The 27065-nt window shown below is 40.3% G+C and overlaps 1 protein-coding gene across 7 annotated transcripts; it reads right to left on the bottom strand.

The window, feature by feature from the left end:
- Window positions 1–1972: 1972 nt before the first annotated feature.
- Window positions 1973–26953, bottom strand: LOC109481214 (profilin-4-like). Of its 7 annotated transcripts, none has more exons than XM_019783754.1 (5): window positions 26898–26953; window positions 10580–10708; window positions 8151–8285; window positions 4971–5076; window positions 1973–2173 (listed from the first exon to the last, which is right to left on the bottom strand). In XM_019783754.1, the coding sequence occupies exons 2-5, from the start codon at window positions 10694–10696 to the stop codon at window positions 2145–2147; spliced, it is 387 nt and encodes a 128-aa protein (XP_019639313.1). In that variant the 5' UTR covers window positions 10697–10708; window positions 26898–26953; the 3' UTR covers window positions 1973–2144. The 7 variants fall into 7 exon arrangements, with proteins under 7 accessions (XP_019639313.1, XP_019639311.1, XP_019639314.1 ...); XM_019783752.1 differs by lacking the exon at window positions 26898–26953 and adding an exon at window positions 17359–17555; XM_019783755.1 differs by lacking the exon at window positions 26898–26953 and adding an exon at window positions 15486–15851.
- Between the last annotated feature and the right edge of the window lie 112 nt (window positions 26954–27065).

Genomic DNA, 27065 nt, shown 5'->3' on the forward strand with positions numbered 1-27065 from the left:
GTCTGCCAGGTTTGCCAATGGGATTTCCAGCCTCCTTGCTTATAGATTTTTCAAGCAGGACTTGCATCATAAATGGTAACCATGCAGGTTTGAGATAATCCACCATGAAAATGGGACAATTAGCTGCACCAGGGGAGCCTATTGAATGCCCATCTTGAGAAGCCATTCACTAGACAAGGTTACCATCTACCTTACATAATTACCATCAAAATTCATCCACTGTGAAATTGATGACACCCTCTATCACAGAGGGACAGCAAAAAGCATCGAGAGGACCCTGGAGTGTTTATTGTTGATCATTACCTCATTATTGATATAGCCCAGAATCTAAGTGCACCATGCTTATTGCATCACTTCACGCATTAAAATCAATGACATAAGGGCATACATGTACTCTCACCTTAACTGCTTACATCTTTTATAAGATTATGATACTCAAAGGAGTGTGTCATATAGAAGATATTCTTCACTGAGTTTTTATGAAATTGGTATTTTCTAAGGCTTTATCATGCAGCATAATATAGGTAAAATCAAGGCTGGCCTAGGTAGTGATAACTGTTCCATTATAGATATTGGACTTCCCATTAGGCTACAATGACCGCCCCCAATGTTCAGGCCAATTTGCCTCTTAAAATAATTTCTTCCTTCCCCTCCATTGCCAGAGTGTGCAAACTATATGCAGCTGTGTTAAGATGAATATTTCGTTTCAAAACTGACAGATGAAATAATATAGGAATTTAACTGCCATTATATGCAAAGTATGGATGAATGAGTATAATTCATGTTATGATTTAACGTAGTCACACTAAGATAAATATGCCTTAAAAGAATGTGGAGACAGCAGCCAGGTTGTATATAAAAATGTACTTTAATCTCTTTACAATGTAGAGTCCATTCCGCGTCACCGAGTGGGTTTTTTCTCCATGTTTCTAATACGTTTGAATTATTTAGAAGAAAAGAATACCCCAGTAACAAAAGTTCTAAATTTTTCAAAAATTTGAAAATGAAAATTTGAATATATTTGAATTCATTTATATATTTCTGAAGCATTTTGAATGTCACTGTACAAAGATCTCTTTCTTTACAATAAATTTGAACTACCCATGTGTTTCTTTCACAATTCGAAATATTTAGAACTATTTCAAACAAATAACCAAATGGTAGATGTGGGTAATTGCCCCCATAAAAGTAGGTGCTAATCCTACTCTTCTGTCTTCCTCTGTATATTTTTAGATTTCACTGCTGGACACTGGTGGCTCTTTTGTTGTAAGGCATCAATGCCTGACACCCAGGCAGTCTACCCTGTACTTCACAGGGATGTGTGAATTACTTCCTTCCCATCCCACTGACCTATTTACAAAATGTTAGAAATAATTCGAAATAATGGTAAAAAATGGTAGAGTGCTGTTAGAAATATTTAGAAACTATTGGAAATGTCATAATCCACATCAGGAATATTTCAAACGTTTTAGAAAACCAGGGAATTATTTAGAATATTGACAAGATGTTCAGAATATTTCCAAATTATGAAATTTCTTAGACAAACAATTACAAAGAATTCAAAACATTTCTAAATAATGACAATAACAACCCACTCGGTGACGCGGAATTGACTCTACTTCACATTCAGTGCAGTGTTCACCAACCTTCCAAGGCCAATCTTGGAGAACTCTAGCACATAATTTCTCAGCATTCTCATAAAATTTTGATACTGAAAGGCACGTAATATGCAGACCGTATGTTGGCACAGGTCCTAGAACTGGGTTCTCCAACACTCAACATCCATGGATCAATAAAAGGTCGTTGATACATATAGATGATAGTTGGTTACCATTGGGCCTTGCTTCCATGGCTATTCTGTACACATGTCTTAAAAATAAAATCTCCATGATTTTTTTATTAGAATCCTGTACAACATTTACAAAGTGCTAAGATGTTACAAAATTGCACAAACGAGCAAATATTTTCACACAAATTTTTACCAGTGCCTCCCTTCGTACTTGGCACATGAAAAATACAACTGCTGCTTCACTTTTGTCAGTGCTCAATACATCATATCACCGTAAACACAATGCTTTACAAACTTTATGAGTAAGATAATCGTTACAGCACTTCTGTTTTAAATCTTGCTGCATCCTCCAAACTCATTTCCCCTTCTCTTTAAAGTAGTCCGCTGTAAGAAAAGAAAAAAAACACCATGTCAATGATATTTAATAGGAAGTAAATAAACAACATGAATCTCTGCTACCACTTATGGAGAGTATTTTTTTTTTTGGTACAGATGGTATGTTAACGCTAATAATACTTAACATGTGGCCTGGCACGTCACAAAACTCAAACCTGAGCTGGGATTCCACACATAACCTACTTCACACAGGCTCCTCTATGTGTGTAGTTTCTACAGCTGTTCTGAGGTTTGGACTCGGAAGCCACTGTTTTGATAAGTGACAAGCCAACATGCCTTGCCCTCTAAATGCCATGTTATCTTAATGTCCTGTAGTCTTACACTACAATGCAGAAAAAATGTACGGAAGGATGGTGCTGACATTGCATTGTCTAAACTGCCAGGGAGGGTTGATACAATATGCATTTCAATTTGTCAACTTCAATACGGCATAAGTAGTACAGCAGTCAAGGCCAATACATGTACCTTTTCTGACATAATATCACACAATTATTTTTGTGTGATATTATGCCAGATTACACACGTCCCAATTACATGTGTTGTATTCCAAACATCTCATAAAAAAAACAATTCTGCAAAGGAAACAAGCCCATTTATGAAGATGGCATCCTTGCATGTTTTAGAGGTTCCATCACTATTAAGCAATCACTTTCTGGCCATGGTCCAATCTGTAGAGAATGGCTTGAATAACTCATGGACCTAAAGGCCATGGGGTTGACAGCTAACAAAGAACAGAATGGATCATTTATCACTCGAGGTACTGAAAGGGAATACTGACCCTCTTTGATTGCGACTATTGTTCACAATGTATTTAGGGTCCCCGAGGGAGGCAGCTATTGAGAAAAATGTACAGCAAGCTTGGATAAGACATTTGTTTCCATCAATTTATGATATTTTTCACCAAACATACTTGCTGATTGATAGAAACCATGTGTTTACAAGTATCTAAATTGTAACTCATGTCAAACTCGAAAGTTTATTTTCTTTTAATGGCCATATATAATGTTAGAGCTCATGAAATACATTATGATCCACTATGTACTACAAACTGTGGATGTGAGAAAAACAATTCAATTGCCCTCTTTCCCCCTAACCATTTTCCCTTGACTGTCTGTAGCTAAACTGGCAATAGAACTAGGTCAGTTACACCCTGTGACTTGTGTGAACTTGGTCATGAGACTGACCCAACGTTTGCATAACAACCTCAGAAGCTGCTGCAATAGTGATATTTATGTGCTGTCCATGACTTAAGTTCAACTGATGGCAAGGCACAAGACTGATCTTCCCATTGCAAGCATATTCTCAGCTAAATCAAGTCCATGGGGACAGCCAGATCTTCACTTCTCAACAGCTATTGGCCTCACAGGCAAGAGATTTCTGGAATTCTCAAAGGGATATTTACCAGTTGTCTGGATGCCAGGACTTTGGTGTATTTGGAGGATGCTGTTGTTGCAAAGCATTGACATAGTCTAGACATTTGTCGACTTAAACATACAAGATGCCAAAACCGCTGTCAAATTTGGAGTGCTGTCCCCCAATTGGTTTAGCTTAGATCAAATCCTGGTTACAGTTCACATCTGTTGCAATGGAACCCACCACTATGAGTAGGGCAGAAAATTTTCATCAACCTCTATTTCCACTTACGAAATTTGTATTTTATTGTCAAGCAGCAGCAAACAACTCAAAAACAGCGTTTTGGTATTGAATACTACAATAGTAGAGCCTGTATGGTTACGTTACCAAGCTTTTGTGTTGAGATGCTATAGGGAGCTTTTTAACCACATGATTAAACTTGAGTGCACCATAGCTTGTTGACCGGTTCGTCCAGCTGCAGTTCTGGGTTAAAGAGTGTGGTGGGGCTTTTGGTTTGTCATCAAGGATTCACCTGCCACAAAATCCATGCATGGCCTTGGTGCTAATTCACCTGCATTAGCAACATGGCTTCAAAGGCCAGTAAAAGGTCCAGTAACCATTATGCACATTAACTGCTGATGACCCTAATACACAATCATGGGTATATCGTCCAAGGATTTGGTTTAATTTCTATATATTACGAATCTGGAATCTAAAGACACTACCTGGATTACTTTCTACAGTACATTGTCAAACTCAAATGAGTTCTACTTTGCCACCATGTATCAGGATAGAGTGTCTCTGTTCTTAAAATAGCTACAAATATATCAGATTGTTGCTACAGGGACCAGAAGGTGGCAGCTTGTTGCATCAGCCCCCTATTTAGACATACTGATGAAAGATACACTGCAAAACTGGGCCCAAATCAGTATGAATGCTCAGTGTTATTTTTAGCTGCTTACATGCTATGGAGCATTGCTATGGTAGCCATGTGTTAGGGCCTCCCACACAATATCAAGTAGGCTCATCGGGGATCTATTTGGCAGTGCTTTGCATCCTGTTTCTACTTATTACAACATTTTTATTTGGTTACTTAATGTTAGGCTAACTGTTATTTTATACTACTGTAAATCCATTTACTTTTGCATCAGATTTTTTGGTGGTAGGAGGGATTAACATACCATCTGCACACTGTACACCTACATGTACAATGTAATAATATCTTAGGATAAAACAATTATTATTATAAAGATTTTACACAAATGATGGCTTAAGTGGGAGTGAAAAGTTTGCCTGGTTACCAGACCTATTATAAATTGTAGCTCATGAGTCCTACATCCTCTCTGCTATTTGCGGAGGGGATGTAGGACTCAGGAGCTATAATAGGTCTGGTAACCAGGCTAGCGAGAAGTGACCTCGGCACTGAACCCACCTAGTTTTTCCACAGCCTCCACACACACACTGGGGTACATGTTGTCGTTGTAGGTCCCCACGATCAGCAGGCTGCCGGTCCGCACTATCACCAGCCCTCGCTTCCCCTGCAGAGAACAAGACACATTCATGTTTTCAAACATCAAAGTTATCAACCAAGAATAGAGGTGTTTTCCAAGAATGTTCGTAGAGTGGAACTCGTTGCCACCAAGCACAGTTGATACTACATCATACAGAACTAAGATTTTTCAAAATGTTTAATCAAGATTTACACAGCTAGTACCAAAACTGCAAACCAGAAAAAGGTATTGTGGCAATGGCAGTAGAGGTTTAGCCTTGGAAGACGACAATTTCGCAGGATTTGTTCTTGGATGTGGTTGCTAAGCAACACATCCAGATGAAATCTTTCAGGAAGTTTCTTTAGTGTATGGATATTAAACAATGCTAAAATGGTCTGCTCAAAAGCAGCCTAGGAGTTCTGCTGCAATATTACATTTATCCAGATTGAACAAAAACTAGGGATTTCATTTAAAAGTGTCTCTAAAATACCATTCTGAGTTGCATAAACAGTTATTGTGATATAATCTCCAAGCTGTTGCAGGACTTATTACCCGATTGCTATGCACCTGTTTTTAAGGGCAATTTGTATGTCTTTTCAGTGGTGATCATCTTTCCCACCTTTTTAAAGAGAAAACTAAGAAACTAGAAAGATGAGCAAAATGCCACAGAAACACTGTGAAACAAGCCAGAGCCTTTAGATCTCTAAGATCTACAATGTAGTAGCCCAGAAGACTACATTGTCAAACTTTCTCAAAGCACAAATGCACTACAACCCTGAACATAATGAGTCACCACAAAGAATGGTTGTGTTTTGGAATGAAGTTGTCACAAAACTACACTGAAAGGTTTAATCACGGGTTTGCCTTACGTGCAGCACAGGTCTATTGTACAGATGTAATTATGTTAACCCAATGCTCCAGAAAGGTGAGGGTTACCGCCAAATACCCTCAGATGTTTACAGTGAGTGCGCTACATGTAGTTTCTGAAAGAACAGATTTTTGTACAATGTATTATGATTTCTATAAAGATAGTTATTCACCCTCACTTACAGATCAACAGAACCAACTTCAAGGCAGTAGCTCAACCATTGCTTTGGTAATTTATTGCACAGTTGTATGTCTAAATATTCACGCTGACAAAGCCAACAAAACATTTACCCAGGGGCAAAAGACCATTACAGTAGTCATGTTTTTGATAGGTGAAAGGCCACATATCTGTAAATCCTCTTGCCAGACAGCATACCCAGTCATTACTGCACAACCTGAATAAACGATTTATGAATCACACAAAGAAACAGGACACATCAATATGGCTAGTTATTATAGACTACAAGTTAGATATTGTGGATTGGACTTGAATACACAACAACCATCCAGGGCTTGCCTGTTGTAAAGCTAGGTCACCCCTGTCTGAGTTTGTCTGGACTTCATAAAGTTGATCCCCTTGTCCACATGACTGGGTACACACAATACAATGGACTGCCTTCTCTAATGAACTAAGTCACAGCCCCCATTTTTCTAAGCACACCTGTAGTGAAGGTGTTGTAAATTATCTTGCAGTATATCAACACAATAAACATTCCAGCTTACTCTACCATAAATACAATAGCCCTCCTGCGGCAAGGGCAAATATTTAATTGCAGCAGGCAGAATCATGTCTCTCTTCCTAGGATATACACATACAAATGTATAAAACTGTATAATTGTGAACATCCTGACAAGTAACAAATAGAAAATTGTACAAATTAAGAAAAGCCTTCTAGATGCTTTTACTCCACTAAACCACTCAACAAACAAAGCAAGTATACAAGTCGTGTAGTTGATGAATAACTGAAGAATCATTGTTTCAGGACATTATAAAAGTGGGAACCATTTGAATGGACTCAGAGAGTATACTATCTGATTCAAATTTCTCCTAACAATTCAATACTACCTTCAAACTGTGCTGTAGAATGGTCTGTGCTGTTGCAGTGCTGTGTTGTATAATGGTGTACAGAGTACTCCCACAGCTTATGCACATGCGCTATGAAAGGCCGACATGTGTAGAGGCTGTGGAAAGACTCGTCACACCCCATCATTGCCCAGAGAGATGCTGCCTGCTTCCTCCTGGCTCCAGCTCTCTTCTGATCTGCTTTGACGACTTTTTCACAGAAGCCCTGTTCATCTTCCCTTCCCGTGATTGGTCACGGGGAGGATTTCACAGCTCTACCTGCTCATGAATATTCCAGGTGCTCTAAGCCAACCGTCGTGTGCAGAATAGCTCTTAATCTCAACTTTTCCCTCCCAGCCTTTGAAACCTAAGAGCGGCCCCTGTTTGCACTCAGTTCAGCTCTCCCCACACAGCCTTTTAGCTGCACACCACTCTTAGCCTAAAGCCAAACAACATCTCCCAACTCCTCTATCCAGAGAAAAACCTGTATGTGTACTTCTCTTGGCTTTATCACACTAAACGTGAGGGTTACATTAAAGGAAAACCCGGTAACAATACGCATGCTTAAGATGGTCAACCCTGCCGTACTGATATGGTAAGTCCTCAGAAGTACAATACAGCGAGAGCATTACCCAGTCCAGCCCAAAGTCATTTGCCACTTAAGTAGGTATTAGGTAATGAGAGACAGGAAAATCCATATCTTTAGTCATGGATGGAAGGCACCTCACGACGGTTCCATTAATTTCTAAATATACCCTTTTTTCCTACTCCGTAGCTTCCTTCCAGCCATGTGATGAACATGTTGAACACTGTGTAAACCCTTGGATCACACAGCTGGCTTTAAGTGCCCTGTAGGAATCAGAGTAAGCTAATCACTTGATAGCAGAATGGTGTAGAAACTTAGGACTAGTGCTGGGAGCAAACCTTGCTAGAAAACACTGAAAAATGCTTAGGATATAATACATGTACTAGTAATACATGTATACCTCATATTAGCAATTTGTTCCATTGCCCTAGCAATAGGATTTCTCATCATTCCCCATTAAATCTGACTGATGAAATCCACAACTGTCTCCAGCTAGGTCTATTATGCCTACTACAGAGTTTGATATATTACGGTAAACTGACTGTACTGCCATTGCCACAGAGAATAATTGCAAAGCATAAATCACAAGTTGTAAGTTCTACTTACACATTTTGCATACACAGCATTCTTGTCCGCCCTCACACACTTGTAGTGCCTGTCCTCGAAGTACAGACCATCCTCTCTCGTCTGCGGCGGGTTCTTGAAGGCGTCCACAAACATCTGGATCTGATCCTGGTACAGCTACAGACAACAGGGAAGGGAAATATTGTCTGTTCAAACAAACAGTGCTTGGACTTGGGCAGTCAGCAGGAGCAACCACAACGCTGAACTTGTGCGTTGAAATGTTGATTCTCCTGCAGACTGTCAGGTACTACATCACACACAGGATGCACACAGTTTAACATATCATAGTTGCCCTGCAGGAGGAGATTTCAGCAGTGAAGAATGGGCTTAAAACAATACGCTGAAGGAAAATCTGTTTGTGGGAACAAACCAGGCTTAGGGCAAAGCCGGGCTTAATGGACCAGGAGTGCACCGATAATTAAATCATGACCGCAAAATGTTGTTGCAAGGCTGCTGAGCTAACAGTGAAGGATGGTCGGATTTGGCCAGTTTGTCTTGCGAGCTGACTTGTGCCCCTGGAGCCTATGGTTGGAATCAATTATGCCATTCTACATGTATTTCCAAGTATACTACACTGTACATCAGATAGCCTCCAACTCCAGGCACGTTCAGCTTCCAGTAGATGGATCCTCTTTCCTGATAGCCACCCCTCACATGAAGCCTGCATAGAGAGGCTACCTCCACAACATCTATTCTCCCTCAAATCATTAATGATCTTTACAAGATATTGTCTTACTTTGTGTACTAAAGAGATGTAGGCTAAAAGATAAGGACAGAGAATTACCAAAAGAAGAAATCAATAACACTCAACTCATCTTACTCAAGTCAAAGGACTTTTAAAGGAAAAGCAAAATAAGTGCAATTGACATGGACATTTTTCAAAAGGATGAGTAAGTATCTGAACATTTTTAAATTAATGGATTTTAACAAACTGAAAGGTTAACCAAATCACCTCTTCCAAACATCTTCCAAAAAAAAGGTAACCTCAGATGAACCATCTGCAGGGTGAAGGTCTTCGGTGGTGATGAGAACCATGCAGGAATAACAATAGTGCTAACAATACTGCTCCCAGAAATGCCAGATTTCTCCAGCTCTGGGGAGTCCTGGTGTGGTGAAGTCCACGTCTGTTTGTCTGTCTGACTAAGAAGTGACCAAAACAAACATTTTGCCTGCCCGCCCCGGCCCTGTCCCAATATGGAGTACTTAGCATGCGTGACTGTGTGACAACAAACAGGGAGGGGGCTCCACAAACAACGCAGTCTCGGCCACACCCAGGTGGGGGGGGGGGCTCTCTCACTCTCAGACTGGAGTAAATCATTGTAGTGTTTGGTATGTGTAAAGTAGAGTCAAGAGCTGTTCAACTCCATGTTTCTTCCTGACAGTCATCAATCACTGTATGAGTGTATAAGAGTGCTTCTTGTACATGTGTCTGTCCTTGGTGCTGGATAAGCTTTACCAGTGACTCTGAGTGGAGTACACTTCACATCATGTAACTTTGCAAATATTTCAGAAGGCTCAATTCTAATGAGGATTTTCATGTCTTTTGTCTTAAAAACACTCCACATGTTTCCTACTTTCTCTTCAGTTGGTGATGAGAAAGCATGGACAGTTAACTATGGGCAACTGTTCATACATGTAGTTAAACTGGCATAGGGTACAAGCATCATAACATAATAGTTATACATAGGGCTAAGATCCAGGCTTTATCATACCTGCCATCTCCTACCTATCACACCAACAAGCAACAAAAGCCATGAAACACCACCACAATACTCGATATGATGTTTTAAAACTTTAAACCCTTCTCCTTGCACCATGCGTCAAATACCCTCTGTGCTGTTTCAATCTTATCTGATGGGGGCTTGAGTCAGATTTGAAATGAATCTAGATCCCTGTAATTGTTCGAGTTCATACTAATACCCCCACATACCAACCTGTCTTGACCCTAGATTGGGTGGTGCAACCAAAGAATAGCTTTCTAAACAGTCAATCACTTCTCCATGAACTCATATAATTACACTGCCACATGCATATGTGTAAATACTAAAATAGAAAAAGAACTTTATTGTGTAACAGTTGTAGCAGGTACAACGTATAGCAAAACACATACATACATACATATATAGTATGTGATGCTAACAGTATCTAATACATGTAGTTGTAATAGATGGTATTTCTAACCGTTCTAAGAATCGGATCTACATTCATATACAATGTACAACAATGAACATATACTAATTAAACTAATCTAACTCCATTATTAGTAATAAAATGTACATGTATAATAGGCTATTGCAATTTCTATTACCTTCGTCCTCTTAGATTGGGTGATTCAACCAAATAATGGCAAAAAAAAACATATTTACAAGGGAAATTATCATTTGCCAGTTCATAACTTCTTTGCAACTTACCGTGAATCCGACAGAGCTAGCTCGGAGGGACACATCCTTCCTGCGGAGGATGCAGCAGTGCTCGACGTGCTCGGTGGAGATGAGCGCATCATGGAGCAGGTTCTGCAACTGGTTCATCTTCACCTTGTCCTACAGACGTACAATAAAACAATAGAAATAGATGAGAAATAATGAAATGAGACTCAAAACATACCTCCTTTCATCCTGCAAAATGAAACAATAAAAAATACTGTTGTTTCACCTTTTATGGAGCCATTATGACTTGGATGGATTGGCCATAGAAGAAATAAAAACGGCATTTATGTGTCGCTTTTTAGTCCTACCCAAAACGTAGGCCACTCCCATCTCCCGCCATTTGACACGAGGAAAGCCTAAATGAATAAATACTCAGTCTGTTTACTTACAAAAGCACAAGAGGCTTCTGTATGGTGGATGTGGGAATGCCACGACACGGCACGCCTTTTTTCGTTTGGTTGAGTTACCGCTGGGTACATGTACTCAGGCCATGCGTACAAGTGTTTACCTGGCATTCATAAATCATGCAAAATGGCAGACCAAAGAGATGGAAAGATTTGATGATACCACTGTAGAGGGAATTCCATCTCTTGAAGCCACCAGAAGATCTGGGAATCACCCCCACTAAGAAAACAGTTCTGACAAAGACAACTTGTCGAGAGGAAGTGTCCATTTGACGAGGCAGGTGCTCCCACTACAAACACCTGCCGGGACCTCCCCACTTGACAGGTACGGCCGTGTAGAAAACAACATCAAAGCCACCAGAACAAAAGCAGGCCTGTGACGGCAAAGTACGCCACAAATACGCCAGAATGCGATAAACAAGCCACAGGTGAAAAAGTCAGTGCGGAGACATTAGTCCAGGCTATCGCATGACGACCCCCTTCTTCATGCCAAATGTCGACATACAACATGGCGGCTCGGCGGCGCCCTGTTGACAAACTAACTCCCCCGAGAGCTTTCCTCCAAGCGAGTAGGACGCTGCAATGGGTCCATTAGTCAAAACGAGGCCCTTTTAGGTCAGTTTAACTAATTAACAAGACCATCTCGGACAAAAACTACAGCAAACAAACAACGACAAACTGTCAAACCACTGGCAAAAGTAAAACAAACTCTCCCGAGACAAGCGGTAAAAACCTGCAGACAGCTTGCTACAGCGTTATGCTCGCCAAGGCCAGGAAACTGCCATACCTTGTATGCTGCTGCTATTCCCGTTCCAGAATTCAGGCTGCTGCTCTCAATGGATGCCATGTTTCCCTGTTTTTACCTGACAGACGCTACCTCGTCAACAGAAGAGAACCGGTCTAAAACACAGAAACAAGCGTGTGTTTTCTGTGTGTCTTTGGCCCTGAGTCACCAGGTAACTGTAGTCAGGAGACATCTCCTGTGGCCATATCGATGGAAGTGCACAATCTGAGGAAACCTGTGGAGGAAAAATTCCTTATTCATGTGCTGCGATGGCCCCTGACAGCAGACAATGCAGCCTGCACGTCTGGGCGTTACGGGAGCTAAAAGCGTGGGATCAGGTGTCCTGCATGGTCGAGGCAGCGAACAAAGCGCCACTATAGGATCAGCGTTTGGTCAGGGGATCTTTACATGCCCCGTCAGAACTCCGCTAATGCACCGCCGCGATACAGCTACTTAATACAGGCAAATACCCCTCCATTTTGCAGTGTGTGCGTTTGCCTAAGTTCTTTTAAAATCTTATTTTGAGTTCAGGTGGGCAGATTTTGATAGCTTAAGGACGACTTAATGTCCCTTTGCGAGCGCACGTGCATTGTTCTCAGGGGCTCTCCTATGCTAATCACCAGTAAGCCCAACAGATGAATGGAAGTAAATGGAAATTATATGCCGTGTTAACCAGACTTCCACACAAATTTCCGCTAAGTCGATTAAGGCTACCCGAATTCCTCTCCGGACAATCGGATAAGTAGGGTTTTCAGGAAATTTCCGGCAGACAATGGCACTCGAAATGCAACGGCATGGGGCAGCTTAGCACTTGGTGTGACTGGTATTCCCAGAATCAACACCCCATCAAAACTAAACTACAGAAACCTTTCTTTTGGCACCTACCCACATGCTTTATCACCCAAAGCTAATGAAGAATATACTGGCACAATTATACCCAAGCCAAGATGTCTTGTTTTCTCACTTGACAGACAAGCTATGCACGTAAGAAAAGCGGAACCCCAGCCACCTTCATCAGCACATAGCATGTCTGCGCAAATGTTGTCAAAACAAATAGGGGAGTCGAGATTCTAAAGCCTGTTGAGACAAGCGCTTTAATCCACACGGCAAATGAACGTGAGAATCCTACAGAGTCGAGCAATAATGAAGTTGTCCCGAGATAGGGGGCAGGAGTCAAGACTTATAGACAAAAACTGAGTGTGTTAGGTTAGCCAGGGATCGCTGGAGTCTATTCAGGCTCTGCTGAACCTTGTGACCCCGACGTTTCAACAGCATGTGCGAACAAACGTGTTTAGGAAGCCTGCTAATCCATCAAAGAGGTGATAGAGTGCTCTAAGAAGCTAGGTGTTGGGCAAAGTGGTATCGAGAGGTGTGATATAGACCCCAATATGTAAGGCAAATCTTTGGCGTGGACGGTGAATGCTACACGAAACTTTCGACATGATTTGTAAACATCTTAAGCCTACCTTTGGAGCGCTCACAAAGATCAACTAACAACCTGAATAAAAGAAATGTCGGCAGTGAAAGTAGAAAGAGAGATGGATACAGCACGGTTCAACTACATGCAAAGAGGTTGGTTTTAGCTGAAAGCTTCAAGTTTAACTCACAGGAAGACCCTTGTGGAGCAATCGGTCCCCTTCCCCAACCTCCATGGCGAGTGCGATGTGGAATTAACGAACACAGCCGATAATGAAGTTGATGTTTTACAAAGCACGTTTTCCACCAACAAATAAGAAACTTGATCTTGGTGGCAGCGAGATGCTGTATACACTCGCCTAACTGCCACCAAATGTTTTGCCCTGAACTCTGAGTCGCGGTTGTGCATGCCTGTCGTTTTACCCTGAACCACCCAAGCACCTGTCAGGACCATAAGGCCGTAAAACTTTACGACAGGACGCAGACAACATTACATGTAACACTACAAGCAAACACGCTGAGGGTTTCCTCAAACACAGCGCACATATATAAGAAGTAATAAGCCGTTAACCTGTCAAGTCTTCAAAGCTGCCGCCGGTGACATTTATAATGGTGGCCGTGGTCATTTATGCCCGGGGAAATCTGACGATTGTTCCCAGTGTATATGAAGTGGTGAACACTCCATGGCCATATACATGTACATCCTGGATGACATTCTCCTGTTCTTTACCTTGGGAGGTGAAATATTATCCACGCCCAGGGAGGCCTCACGGCAGACACATGACGGGCATGTTTGCAGCTGTACGGACGTGGTGCAACCAAGGTGAAAGATTGTATCAGGCCCGGGATCCATATCTTCAAGTTGGGTGTATTGGAAGAGCTGTATTTACAGTCATCTTCCTTGGAGGCAATACACATCATTCAATATACCCCCGCTTCACTATCAACCCTATATCTCCAGCCGCAGACTGATGAATTTATTTTGCCCCGTCAATGCCCAAGCTTACAAATCATTGGATAAGACAGTCCCAGTGTAAGGCATCAAATCTTTCAGTTATTGAAAAAGTAATGCTGGACAAATTTTAGTCCATAAATGTTGTCCTGTAAAGATCCTAATTCGTCCAAACACAAAATGAGATACAAATTTTGCGATGGGACATTTTATGAGGTAGATGTTCATTATTTTACAGTTTTGTGACAAAAACCGTAATTGTTCCCCTATTTAAACATCACTTTATGAGGCCTTGCTTTGACTAATATTGACTTGTAGTAACTTGTTACTGGGAAACCAGACATAGCCATATTTCCAAATTGTGTGTACACGTATGTCATTTTTTTAACAAGCCACTGTAAAATATCAAATGAATTCCAAGATGCTTACCTTAAACCAGGATCATGCTGGTACACATGATGTACAGTGTACAGTAACTTTCATATACCAGCATATAATAAGTTGTATACTAGGTATTGTAGTAGATCAACAACTAAGCTCTAGTATACTAGTATCTCTGCTCTACTGATTTACCTGAACAAGAACTTCCTCATAGATATAACAGATAATACATTCACGTCATCGTGTGAATACCCTTAAGGTATTGGACATCTTCGTACTTATTCAGAAGATTCAGAGCACACATGTTAATAACTTTTGAGCTTGGTGTTTTACATGTTAAGTGGCCTCCAGACAGAGAACTATGGCAGGAATTTCTCCATTGTTCTTGACCCTAATACGGCATGTTGAGGAACAACTGGCATCGCTTCGTTAACAAAACAATGACAACATGCCCCATAAGGTCTGTATTATTCAAGCTGTATAAACTGTCATTTTGCAAACTCGCTTTTTAAATATGGACTGAGAAAAAACCACCTTTTGGTGGAACATTTTGTTTACCTCTATATTTACCTGTTTCACAACCCTTAAGTACCAACTGCACACCTGTGCAAGGCAATAAACACCTGTCTCCAAACATACCCATAAACATCTAATACAGTAACAGCAACTTTTGCCATTATAAAAATAAGACATTGCAATTCAGGCTCCTTGAAAGGGCAGTTTTCTCAGCCGTTCTCTTTCAAAGACCCAATGTTCTAAGCTACAACCACAACAGTACTACATCTGGTAGTTCACCTTGATTATGGCGTGCCATCAGTTCACAGTATAGTCAAAGAGTACGTGAAAGGACGACATGTATAAATATGTTACAAGGGCAGCATACCACAGGAAAATAGACACAAAGAAAGACGAATACACACCCACAAATCCAGGCATTTGACCTAACAGGTGTACCTTCCCAGTAATTATGCGATGCACTGGTATTTTGGTTTTCAAGATGGCTTCCTTGTCCGATGAATCAAATCCTCTCCCTCATGCTTCACTGCTGTCATCGCAGGCACAGATGTTACAACTTGTTGCAAGAGAAACAAGTAATGAGCACAACCACACAAAAGTGGCACAACGATCCCGCCCTATCTGGTCTAAAAGGGCGTCGCAAAACAACCTCCAACGGAAAAAGGATTCAAACTGATACACAGAGAATGCTGGGACGCTACTGGAACAATGGGTAACTCGAGAGATGACACAAGTCCCCAGGGGAGGTCTGAACACAATGACAGCTCTGTTAGTCCCATACCCACCCGGACAGGTGGATAGCTGGAACAATAGGACAGGTGACAGGGACCTGGTTATTGACGATACAGAGGTCCTTTCAACTGCCATGTCAAAAGTTCAGCCCGGGACTCTCACATTAGTTCTACGTGTCTGAGCACACATAAAGATCTGGAATTTTGCACTGTCACTGTGGACTATAGGATTAATACATTAATGCCATGTATATGACAACCAAAACTTATTATTTTGTCCCTGCAACGCCAGATACCCAACTTCAACAAAATGCTGCAGCAATCCTATCAATATATCTTCCAGAAGGTAGTTGACAGTTTCAATGAGAATAGATAACAATCTCTGAATTTAAAAGATGCCGTTGACATTGCAAATTGGCGTTGCAGTATTTACAGTAACTGTTCCTACACTCAACAGAAAACAGCTTTGTGCGGCATGTTTTGTCACACAATTGCTGTATTGGAGAAGTAATGGGAAGTAACCTTTCAATATCATTAAAAATTCAACAGAGATAGCCCGGAAGACAATTGGGATAATGGGCGTTTTGAAATGATGTTTGTAAAACAAAATGTCTGTTCCTATTCCTTAAGGCTAAAAACTGGTACTTATTGGCAGAATAATGTATGTTTGAGCCCCCAATACTTGAGTACATCTACAGATAATTATTCTAAATAGTTTCAAAATGCATATTGTCAAACCTGGTGAGAGAGATATAAAAAAAAGTTACATTTATATCAAACATCTGCAAAATATCCTAATTTAGATGGCTATTACTGTAATTCTCATTATATGGTCTAACCCCTAATTTGTGGTTTAAGATGTCCTTGCATGTTTTAACGATAATCCGCCCCTTAACAAAGAACAATGTGGTTAGTAGACTACTGACCTGTGCCTCAGCAGCACCGAACATCAATCAACATGTGGGCAACTGAACAAAGAAACGTACCACAGAGAACTGACTGGCAGGTTGTTTGAATGCCCCTCGATTAAAAAAAAAAGGTCCTTTTTTCCATGCAGGTAATATGCAGAGTTAAGGTTGCATAACTGACATTTTTTAAGAACGATGAGAAATTAACAAAAAGCTTCTGAATCACTTGATTACAAGACATGAGCACTCTGAACACTGATTAGATCAGTAATATATAAATAACAGACACTATAATTATCTTCTTTTGACTGTTCAGTTACAAATAATTATAGCATCAGTACATTTTTTACACTGACTGCTGGCTCATAACTATCACATTCCATAAAATGTACAAATTTGAAACTGGAAAAATTTAAAAAAGAATTAGAAAAATTCTCTTCCCTGATCAACAAGTCTGTACCATACTACTCTATTAGCTAGAGCCAGAATTGTGCTATAAGTAAAACAATTGGAGATAACATTCCAGGTGGGCACGAACTGTTTCATACCTGCACTGCCAGGTGGTACTCAATTCTACCCATTCTAAGACATAATCTAATGTTGGTTTACAATAGACTGTTCTCTGTCTAAATTTAAAATACAGTAACTGCAATTCACATCTAAATTCCTCACCTTCCTTCCCCATTGTTACTGAGCCTTGTTCGCTCCGAACAGTGTGATACAATTCACCTGTGAGTTGTACACGATCGAGGTACCCCCTGATACACATCTCGCCTCAGACTTGGGTGCCTTCCAAATGACAGTTCTCCCCAGGGCGCCCAGTAAGGGTCACAGCACTATGTAGGGGGTGTACACATGTTGGCTTATTACCGTGACTGCCTCCTCTGGTATGGCCACGCCCCCAGGACTAATTAACCCCCGCAAACGAACCGCTGTAACGACAACATGCCAGGATGGGAACATCACTAACTCATACCTGACTACTAGGGGCTCAGGCATTATTATTCTGTAATCAATAAATCAATTGCCAAAGTTCTGAAGATGATATATCTAATGGTTGGTACATTGCTGCAGGTTTCATGAAAATATTATATTTTTTGTTATACATATGACTATAATAGATCACAGAGTCTGGGCATATTCTAGATCCATTCATCTTTTTGTCTCCATAATGTGATGAAACATTGAGATCCCACATATCCAACAATATCAAAAAGACAGGCAATACAATTATTGTGATTAAGCATTACTGTTGGCAATGAGAATCCTAAATACATCAGGGTCCATTAACAAGCAAGCCAACCTGAGTCTATATGGCTGATTATGACCTGAGAATTATTATAAGGGACTGAAGAATGTAGCATTTAAGCCATTCGCTCACATAGAGGACCTTTAAATTTGCTGACCTAGCTAACCCATTCATACATACAGTTGTATAACATTGTTCAAAGTACGTGCCTATGTGTACATACATATGTTAACAGGGCAATGCCCTCATATGAACCCTGCATGGTATATCGAGTAAATACATCAGTCAACGTCCATCGTAACAAAAATGTTACTTACAAATACATTTGTATGCAGTAAATAAACATTGGTAAATAATGTTGTTGGTTAAAAACATGGTGAAAATCTCAAAGACTAAAATTGCCACAAGAACATTAACCAAATAGACACAATGCTAATACATGTAATAAAATTATGATATTCATCACAATTGAGCAGTGAAATAGATTTTAAAGTCATTAAATTTGACTACATTGCAAGGTTACTAAATTACATTTTGGGATAATTTGAAGAAACTACCCAGATCAAAGCCCCCCCCCTGTATGTTTATTTCAACATTGTTGTTTTGTTCCCACATATTTGCTCAGCAACACATAACATGTAAATGTTTTTTTTTCATGACTCACTACAAACAGCCTGACTGTTAGAAGTCTGATTCAATCTTGTAACAAACATTGTGACCTATCACAACATTTCAGACATCATTCCTATATGTGTGGAAACTTGCAATGCCTAAAAAGCTAATCATAGTGGAGGGGCAGTAAGTTGTCATGACATTATGTAAAACTCTTAGTAAATTAAATTGTGATGAACCTTAGTCTTCTGGTAGTTCCAACTAAAAACAGCAATGGGCTCATTTATGTATTACCACTAAAGGTACATTTTTATCATCATCATCATATGTCAACCATTGGGGACGGGGTTAGCCACTGCACCTCTCTTGCCCACATCACCTGGACGTCTACCATCAGGCAGGATTTAAGGTCCTCTATATCTCAAAGCTGACAGTACCTACAATCTCTATATCAAAGCCCTTAGTGCCTACATTTGTGCATGAATAAGTAGGTGTAAACTCTTTAAACAGTCATTATCGAACCCGTTGATAGGTATGTGATAAGCAGTTGTAATGACATTTCACCCCTTGTTCTATTGCACAGAGGTGTTCCTTCCAGTTCCAGTCTCTCACCACATCCTGCCTCTAAGCTAACATGAGGATGTGTTGGTAGAAATTAGGCCATCCTGGATTCTCACATGTCTGATCCAACCACAAACATTTGTACTCTCTCACCTGTGCTAATCCTCTGTACACTTCCTCATCAATCAAACTCACCAACTCTTCTTGTAAAGTACAATCACTTATCTCGTTTAATCATCTCTAACACACTGCTCTACTTAAATCCTCCTACCTTAACTAAGTAGTAGATAAGGTAAAAACACATAAAGTTTGCCCAAAGCTTTTCAACATAGAATTTTGTGTGATTTGTCTTATCCCCCCCCCTGCTGTGATTTAGGAAGTGGGTTAATCCAGACCTCTGCATGCTGAAGTTGGATGCTAACAGGTGGTTCCATTACTACTGCATCTTTCTAAATAAAAAAGTGTAAAAGATTGAGATAATTCCAGTTATTGTTATGAAATGTTATTTTGCATGATTGACTGACTCAGTTTATAACTTATCCTCAGAAATAAATGATGATGACCTTCTTATAGCTACAAATGTTATGAAATCAGTGGCTTTTGAAACCACGGTCCAAGAAAATATGCATTGCTGGAGTTATGTGGAAGAGGAATTCTATTTCGAATATTTGCAGCTTGAGTGAGGTATACTTGATTCCATGGTAATTTATCCCCCCACTGATAGATGTCTGTAAGAGCCTGTCTTTCCCACACATCTTCCTAACGGAGTGATTGACGTCCTAAAACCAGTTCAAACAGAGGATAATGGAGCTGCTGCTGCGGACAGGGCCCTTCAGCAAGCGATCTGGGGCATCCATTCACCGCGACCACCGTCCGTGGCACGTTGAGGAGACAGCGTTCGCGCCCTGTCCGCCCTACCGTGGGGTAAAGTGATAGCCAATGGGGGCAGGCCGTGGCATAGTTGGGATTCTTCCCAGGTCGGGTATCTCTGGCCTGGCACAAAGACAGGTGTGATGGGTTCATTGTTTTAACTTAAGGGCAGATGAAACTGTCATTCCGTTGGATAAAGTTTGACAATTTTTTTTATCTAACTAGCATTGCTGTAGGTTGTGTTGCATCTTGTACAGCAGTCATCTTCTTTACCAAATTTTAATTTTAAAAGTTTATGGGTCAGATATTAAACATTACATTTTACATCAAATGATTTCCCTCTTCTTGAGGTTTTTTTCTTTCAAACTAAAAGTTGCAAAAACTCATTGATCTTACATTTTTTTTCATGTACAGATTACAAATTTCTGTTCAGAGTTTCTAACTTTTTATGACTCTTGCATACCTTGTGATTGATAATTTAAGGCACCTAGCCTGCTGTACAATTTTTTAAAGACAGGTAAGAAGGACTAACAAAAAAAATCTCGAGGTTGAAAAGTCCCTAGTATTAATACACAGATACAACAACAGTGCATGTAGTGCTGAAGACAGGGGATGTTTGATGGGGGCGCTCTATAAACACGTTCAGGTCTAATTGAAGCACGACCATGTCAGGAATTCCATGTCACTCCTTCTTGTGTAGCAAAACAAACAACACAAAAGGTGCAGAGCTGGCAGGTTTACATGAATATTTACCCAATGTAGATACCTTAAACAGAGGAACTAGTGCAAAATCACCACATCTCTCACTGACAACTTCTGGAATAGATAAACAAAACAAATATAATGACAAATATTATGGCTTGGACACTTGGCTACTACATGTAAATACCTTTTTACGACAAATTGAGATGCATTTATGTCATAACACCCCAAACATAAGAAATTTAAAGAACATTCTCTCAGCATCATCCTTGCTTAAAAAAGTTATTTTGCATATGGCAGTAATTAAAATAACAATATTAAAGTTATTCTGAATATGAGATATGACAGTATGATGTGCCAAGAAAACCTCTCTATATTAAATCCATCATAAGCAAAGAAAAAGCAAATCTATGGGCTTCTCTCTCTCTCTCTCTCTCTCTCTCTCTCTCTCTCTCAAATGTATGGTCTTGATGTTGAAATTTTTGGTGAACTTAATGAATCAAAGCATTAGGAGGATACGAAAACTTGGATGTGGACAAAAAACAAACCCTATACCAGTATCTATGAGCTGCTTCAGTGACCTCTGACCTACCTGTTACAGAGCAAACACTTTGAAATGTCAAGCAAGTACTCCATGTTTCACCTGCTGGCAAATAGTACAACACAGCACAGATCAACAATACAACAGGGAAGACTAGGGGGACTGGTGGAAAGCTCTTAGGATGAGAACCATTCTTGCAACAAAAGTTTAACTTTGAACATGTAACTACCAAAAATTAAAGATAAACTTTCATGAGTATACAACAATGTCTTATTTCTGAATAAGAACAGTGCAATCATAGGTCAAGCAGGTGGTAGAAGGACACAACAACGTTCAGCTGCTTAGACCACACCAATTAATTTGTTCTCAGATTTTTTGTTAGAAAAAAATGAAGCGACAGGGCAAAAAATATATCTAAGCATCAATACTCTTATAGGAGCAAAGAATTCAACATATCAGTACAGTATCTTTAGACATTAAAGATACTGTATATGCCGTCTTCTCATTATTATGCCACATGACATATCATTATGCTATCTATGACTTCAGGTATTTTCCAACACCATCATTACCATGAAGTCTGATACACCTGTAAACAGGTAATGCTACAGGTGGGAGGTACTGTCCAGGTAAGCCAGGACAGGTGTGAATTGTCAGGAAGGTTGTTGTGGATTAGTGGGTCAGGACTGGACAGACAGTCAAACAGGAAGGTACAAGGTCTGTTGGCATAACAGGACAAACATGTCACCGTGCAGCTTTGGACAGGTTCTTATCCTGACGGATGGCTTCAGTCGTCCATTCAGTCTTACTCGTGGACTTTCCACTGGACTTAGCCACAGTACTAGTGTAACCCTAATATGACTGTTGTTAGAATGATATGATAGGTGTCTCTAAATTTGGATTAATGTGGAATGTCTTGCAAAAAATTTAACTCACGGTAGCTTGGATCTGAGGCGAATTTTCTTTGCTTGATTACAATTTTGATTTCATATTCTGATTGCTGTCATTTCTGTGACATATTCACCCCGAGCTCCAATGAAAAAAAAGGCTGCAAAACCTAAGAAAGAAACCATTTTGACATTTTTTTTTATTTTGAAGGTATTAAATGATGGAAAAACATTTCAATTACTCCTAAAAATTTCTATCTTTCTTCAATCACATTTTTTAAGACGCACAATTTGCCAAATGCCTACAGTAATGAATCATCATTATATGTACTAAGTGTTTAAACACGAATCTAGAAAACCTGAAGCCTTTTCTAATTAGCTGTGAAATTTGGTAAGAAAACAAATTATTTTTCAGGCCATGCAGCAGGCTCCGAGCATTAATCTGAGACCAAAACCTGAAGCAACATGAGACACGCCCTGCGGCACTCCAAAATCCACCCCAAATCTCGCCCGCTGAAGTGGCACCATATTTGGGAAAGTTCGGCCGAGCGTGGCAGTGACTGCCAGGTGTCATCATGCATTCTTGCACGTGGCACAACTGCAAAACCTCCACAAAACCTGCGCCGTGAAGGTGGTTCAAGGCCATAACTTTAGGTCAACTTCTTTACAACATTGCACTTTTAAGGTCAAACATTCACAATTCAGTCTGTTTGAATAGGGACAAGAAGACTCCATCAAGACGCTAAATGGCACGGTTAATTGAATTTCCGCCTCTTGTCCGCACATCGTAACAATATTCTCACCAAAAATGACAAAGATTTCAAATCAAATCACAGGCAGCACTGTGCTAAATAAGCTGGCACTCTTGTACACTGTAGGGTATCGTATGACCACAGGGGTAGGGTTACTTCACTACCTCAGTTAGGCTGGATCTGACTGGCTGGTTATTTATAGGGCTGAAGGCATTAGTACTAGAGGCAGTTTCAGGGCTGCCCCCAGGCTGGTTTTCAAAGGGTGTCGCCCGCCTTGGCGGGAAAACATTGCCTCAGCCTCTCCGGCTACTCAGTACACGCCCTGGAAGTATGTGGGACAGGGTATGTTGACATGGCATGTGATTCAGTGTGACATTGTGGCTGGATTGGTTGTATACACCGTGTGGTGCACCCTGGTAACAAACTATCTGAGACATTTCCCGAAAAAATTTGAGCCTCTGTATGCTTTGCCCAATTAAGAGATGAAAGTATTTTATGAAATGGGTGGAATTGCTTCATATTAAAGAAAATTTGATTTTTCAGAAGTTGAAATCCCCTGGGAATTGATGTCATTTATGTCAGCTTGTTTGGGGTGAGAAAGGTTGTGGAGGGTTTCAGTTCAAAATTCACTATGCCACAATGAAATTCAACTGATCAAAAGAAGTATAGACACCACCCTGACAAGAACAATTGGTTGTAACAAATGGTTAAAATACATAATCATCCCATATATTTCCATGTCCATTAAGATGACATCAAGAATGATTCACTGAACATCTCTGCAACCAAAAAATTTTAAACTTATGTATGATTGCACTATATATTCTCCTGTATCTCCTCCTGTCATATTTGTCAATGAGAATCCAGGGCATACAGGCAGCAGGAGCTCATCTCACTTGTGTTCAGGGCCAGATTCATCAAATCAGGCCAAAACTCAACCATCCACAATGGTACTGATGCACTCACCATACAAATACTAATTAACCTGTAAGTCTAACCCAGCAAGTCTGGGAAACAATTCCCAACTACTTTTGTCACATACTGCCATTTACACCAAGCTAGTCTGTACTCACTCTCTACTCTCAACCAATGTTATGAAAACATACCTGTTTACCATAAATTCTGCTTCAAGTTCAAAGCATGACCTTGGTGACATCCCACCTGTCACCTTATTATGACAACTGTGGACTGATAACCAGTAGCTGTTGTTTTGTAGAGAGAAAAGCATGACTTGTAAGAAAAGGTGTTGTTTTCCAAACCTAGACCATTGAGGTTAAAAAAAACACCTTGCCTAGACTAATTACATGTCTAAACCTCCAGACCTTAGACAGCTTGCCAGTTCATGGTGTTGTAGTGCCCCCTATTGACACATAGCAGTACTGCAGTATGTAACAGGTGTAACTCTTGCACCTGTTTATATAATGTATCTGCTCTCAGCGTTGGCCCAAAATATGCAGATCTCTCGTGTTAAAAAAAAGTTCACTTAGGGTATTGATGTTTTGTGCAATTTCTCCAGTAGCAACCTCATTATAAACATTTCTCAGTGAGAATTACTCTTAAAATTCATGTCTTCCAGCCTAAAGGATACACTAAGCTATGACAAGTGCTAAATGCACTGACAGTGCCGTGACAACAGTCTATTAGCAGACATTCAAACTTTTCTGAAGCCCCAAACCAAGTATAAGCACATTTAAGTAAGACTTTGGCCCATCTCTATAAAAGGACAAAGAAAACAATTAACTACCGTTTCTGTTGGCGTAAACCTATACTAAAACAATATACAAAGAGGTACAATCAGTGTTTGTAAAATTCTTACCACAGAAAAGAAAATTCAATCTGAAAGATGTATTTCCCTGCCTACTATTGGAAAAAATATGTCATAACTGATGATCATAACTGTCTACCCTTGGAAACAAACTGTCATAACTGATATCTTAGAGTTAGATGTCAAACTTTGTCAAACTGTTTGATACAATAATATTGCCTCACCTCTTTTCCAGGCATACAGCTTGGAGCCAAATTTCACCATCAGGTGAAAAAGATGTAGGAAACAACACTAATGCCATCTGCAGTGCCTGTAAGATTCTCTCTAAGATTCTATGAAGCACATTGAGCAACTGTTGCTGATACACGTTTAGTTGTACGTGATTCAAGCCTTTGGCTTAATCCGGCTCATTTGCATAATGGATGCACCTGTGGGGAAAAAACATGATCCATCCTAATCCCTCCCTGTTATCCAGCTGCTCTTTGCCTAATCTCCAAATCTACCCTTTCCAGGAACCCTCCATCCATCCTCCGGATTTATCCTCACCTTTCCAGCAGTTTCCCCTCTGGCCACACCAAACAGTTTGTTACATGAAAACGTCAGTGATCCATTAGCTGTAGTAATGCCTCCTGACCTTTGTCATTTATGCCGCCACATGCGGCGCGGTGTAAGTGAATCTATCCGACAAGTGTTCGGTTTCAGCACAAAGGCCATTAGGTTCCTCTCATGTAACCACCTGAGCACAGGAGCGCACCCGGTGTCTTAATTTGTTTTTTGATAAACATTCTTTTGACAATTTCTTTCAACAAGACAAGTTCTAGAGTCTGCATCTTCTGCATTTGCAAATGCTAGTCACAACAAGACAGAGGATCACTTCACTTCCAGGAATTCTTAAGTTTATATGTTTGTTAACTACTACTAGTACATGATATACATGTACTTCAATGACAATGAAGGATAAATGTAACAACCTCTGTCTACATTTCAAATCTCTTATACAAATCAGACAAAACCAACAGGATACAGAAGTCTGAGTAGTGTCTGGCTACTTAATTCTTCACTGCCATCAATCTGATTCAATCACATTCATCACTTAATCCGGTGGGTAAAAATATATATGCACAAACATCTCTGAAGTTAATTTTTGAGATCAACAACATCCTACTCACAACGTAAAATTGATGGCAAGCTCACAAGAAACACATTAACACGTTGTCCAATGGAAACCAATTGAAACTTTCATTTTCCCATATATATAGATGCATATATAACACTCAACAGAGCAAGTATACAACTGTACTACAAGTAAAAAACACCTTCCTTGATATGAGCCCAACATATTCATTCCATCCTCATTTGGCTACTCATCTACAACTACAACTTATTTTACTTTGACACAATCTTTATTTTGGCATTGGTGGCCTTGTAGTAAGGGTCGTTGACTCAGAATCTAGACTCTAGAGGTCCTGGGTTCAAATCTCTGGCAGGTCCTGACATTGTGGGAAGGCACTTAACAGTCAAATTTCCTCACTTGACTCGGGTACAATGAGGCTTCAGTTAGGGACGTCCCTTGGATAGGACGTAAAGCAGAGGTCCCATGTTTGAGGATAGTCACACCTCAAACACATTAAACAGCATGTAACACATCATATCCACCACGTTTATAGATAAGAATGAGTAGTGAGGGGATCAACCCGGTCAGTCTGTCAATTCTTACTGACAGCTTGTATTTTACTGTACACAACTGGAACAGGTGTGTTATATGGCTTAAGGCACTTTACTGATCATGTGATGTAAACAGACGTCAGTCAGACTGCTGTCTCGTGTGTATTTGCAAACAGCAGTCTTGTCATATATTTTTGAACAAATGTCCAGGCTGACATTTAAAACACAACATGCCATAACCCCCACCCCAACACACACATGCACACACAGAGGGCACAATCAATCATGAACAAACAAGCCTTCTTGAATTGTTCTCATAATTATTGTATCTGCCACTGTGAACCAAAAATGTGCCATAACACTGTTGCATATCGTCATGGAGTTTACAAAATATCGTCTGCTAGCGAGAGCTATTTTTGCCGCCGGCAATTCAATCTAAACTTTTATCATTTTCGTAACATTTTCATGAAGTTTTCGGCATCTAGCGTATTTCTATGCAAGCTTTTGACGTGCCCGGCATAAACACACCTTTCTATCCTCCAAATACTTGTGTAAAAGGCCAGTATTTGGGTACAAAACGAAGGAACCAGAAACACACATCACTCACCTTTCGCGCCGGTCGTCGTCTGGAGTTTCAAAATGGCGCCCTGATGTCCCGGATGCGGAAGTGGTTTGTGTACGATCACCATGGCAACGGGAGTAACAACCTGCGGGGCCGGGCCGCTTCACTGCGCTACGTCACTCGGTCGTCCCGCACCACAAACAATTTAGTCCG

Source organism: Branchiostoma belcheri, unplaced genomic scaffold, assembly GCF_001625305.1.
Source record: "Branchiostoma belcheri isolate BF01 breed outbred unplaced genomic scaffold, Haploidv18h27 scaffold54, whole genome shotgun sequence".
NCBI classification, from domain to species: Eukaryota; Metazoa; Chordata; class Leptocardii; order Amphioxiformes; family Branchiostomatidae; genus Branchiostoma; species Branchiostoma belcheri.

Bases quoted from the DNA above. Each gene is read 5' to 3' on its own strand.
- LOC109481214 (XM_019783748.1), bottom strand. From the start codon at position 14,051: ATGGATCCCGGGCCTGATACAATCTTTCACCTTGGTTGCACCACGTCC. The intron at 10,709-13,928 runs GTAAAGAACAGG...GTACGTCTGTAG, and splicing joins ATAATATTTCACCTCCCAAG to GACAAGGTGAAGATGAACCA. The intron at 2,174-4,970 runs GTGGGTTCAGTG...CTTTTCTTACAG, and splicing joins GGAGGCTGTGGAAAAACTAG to CGGACTACTTTAAAGAGAAG.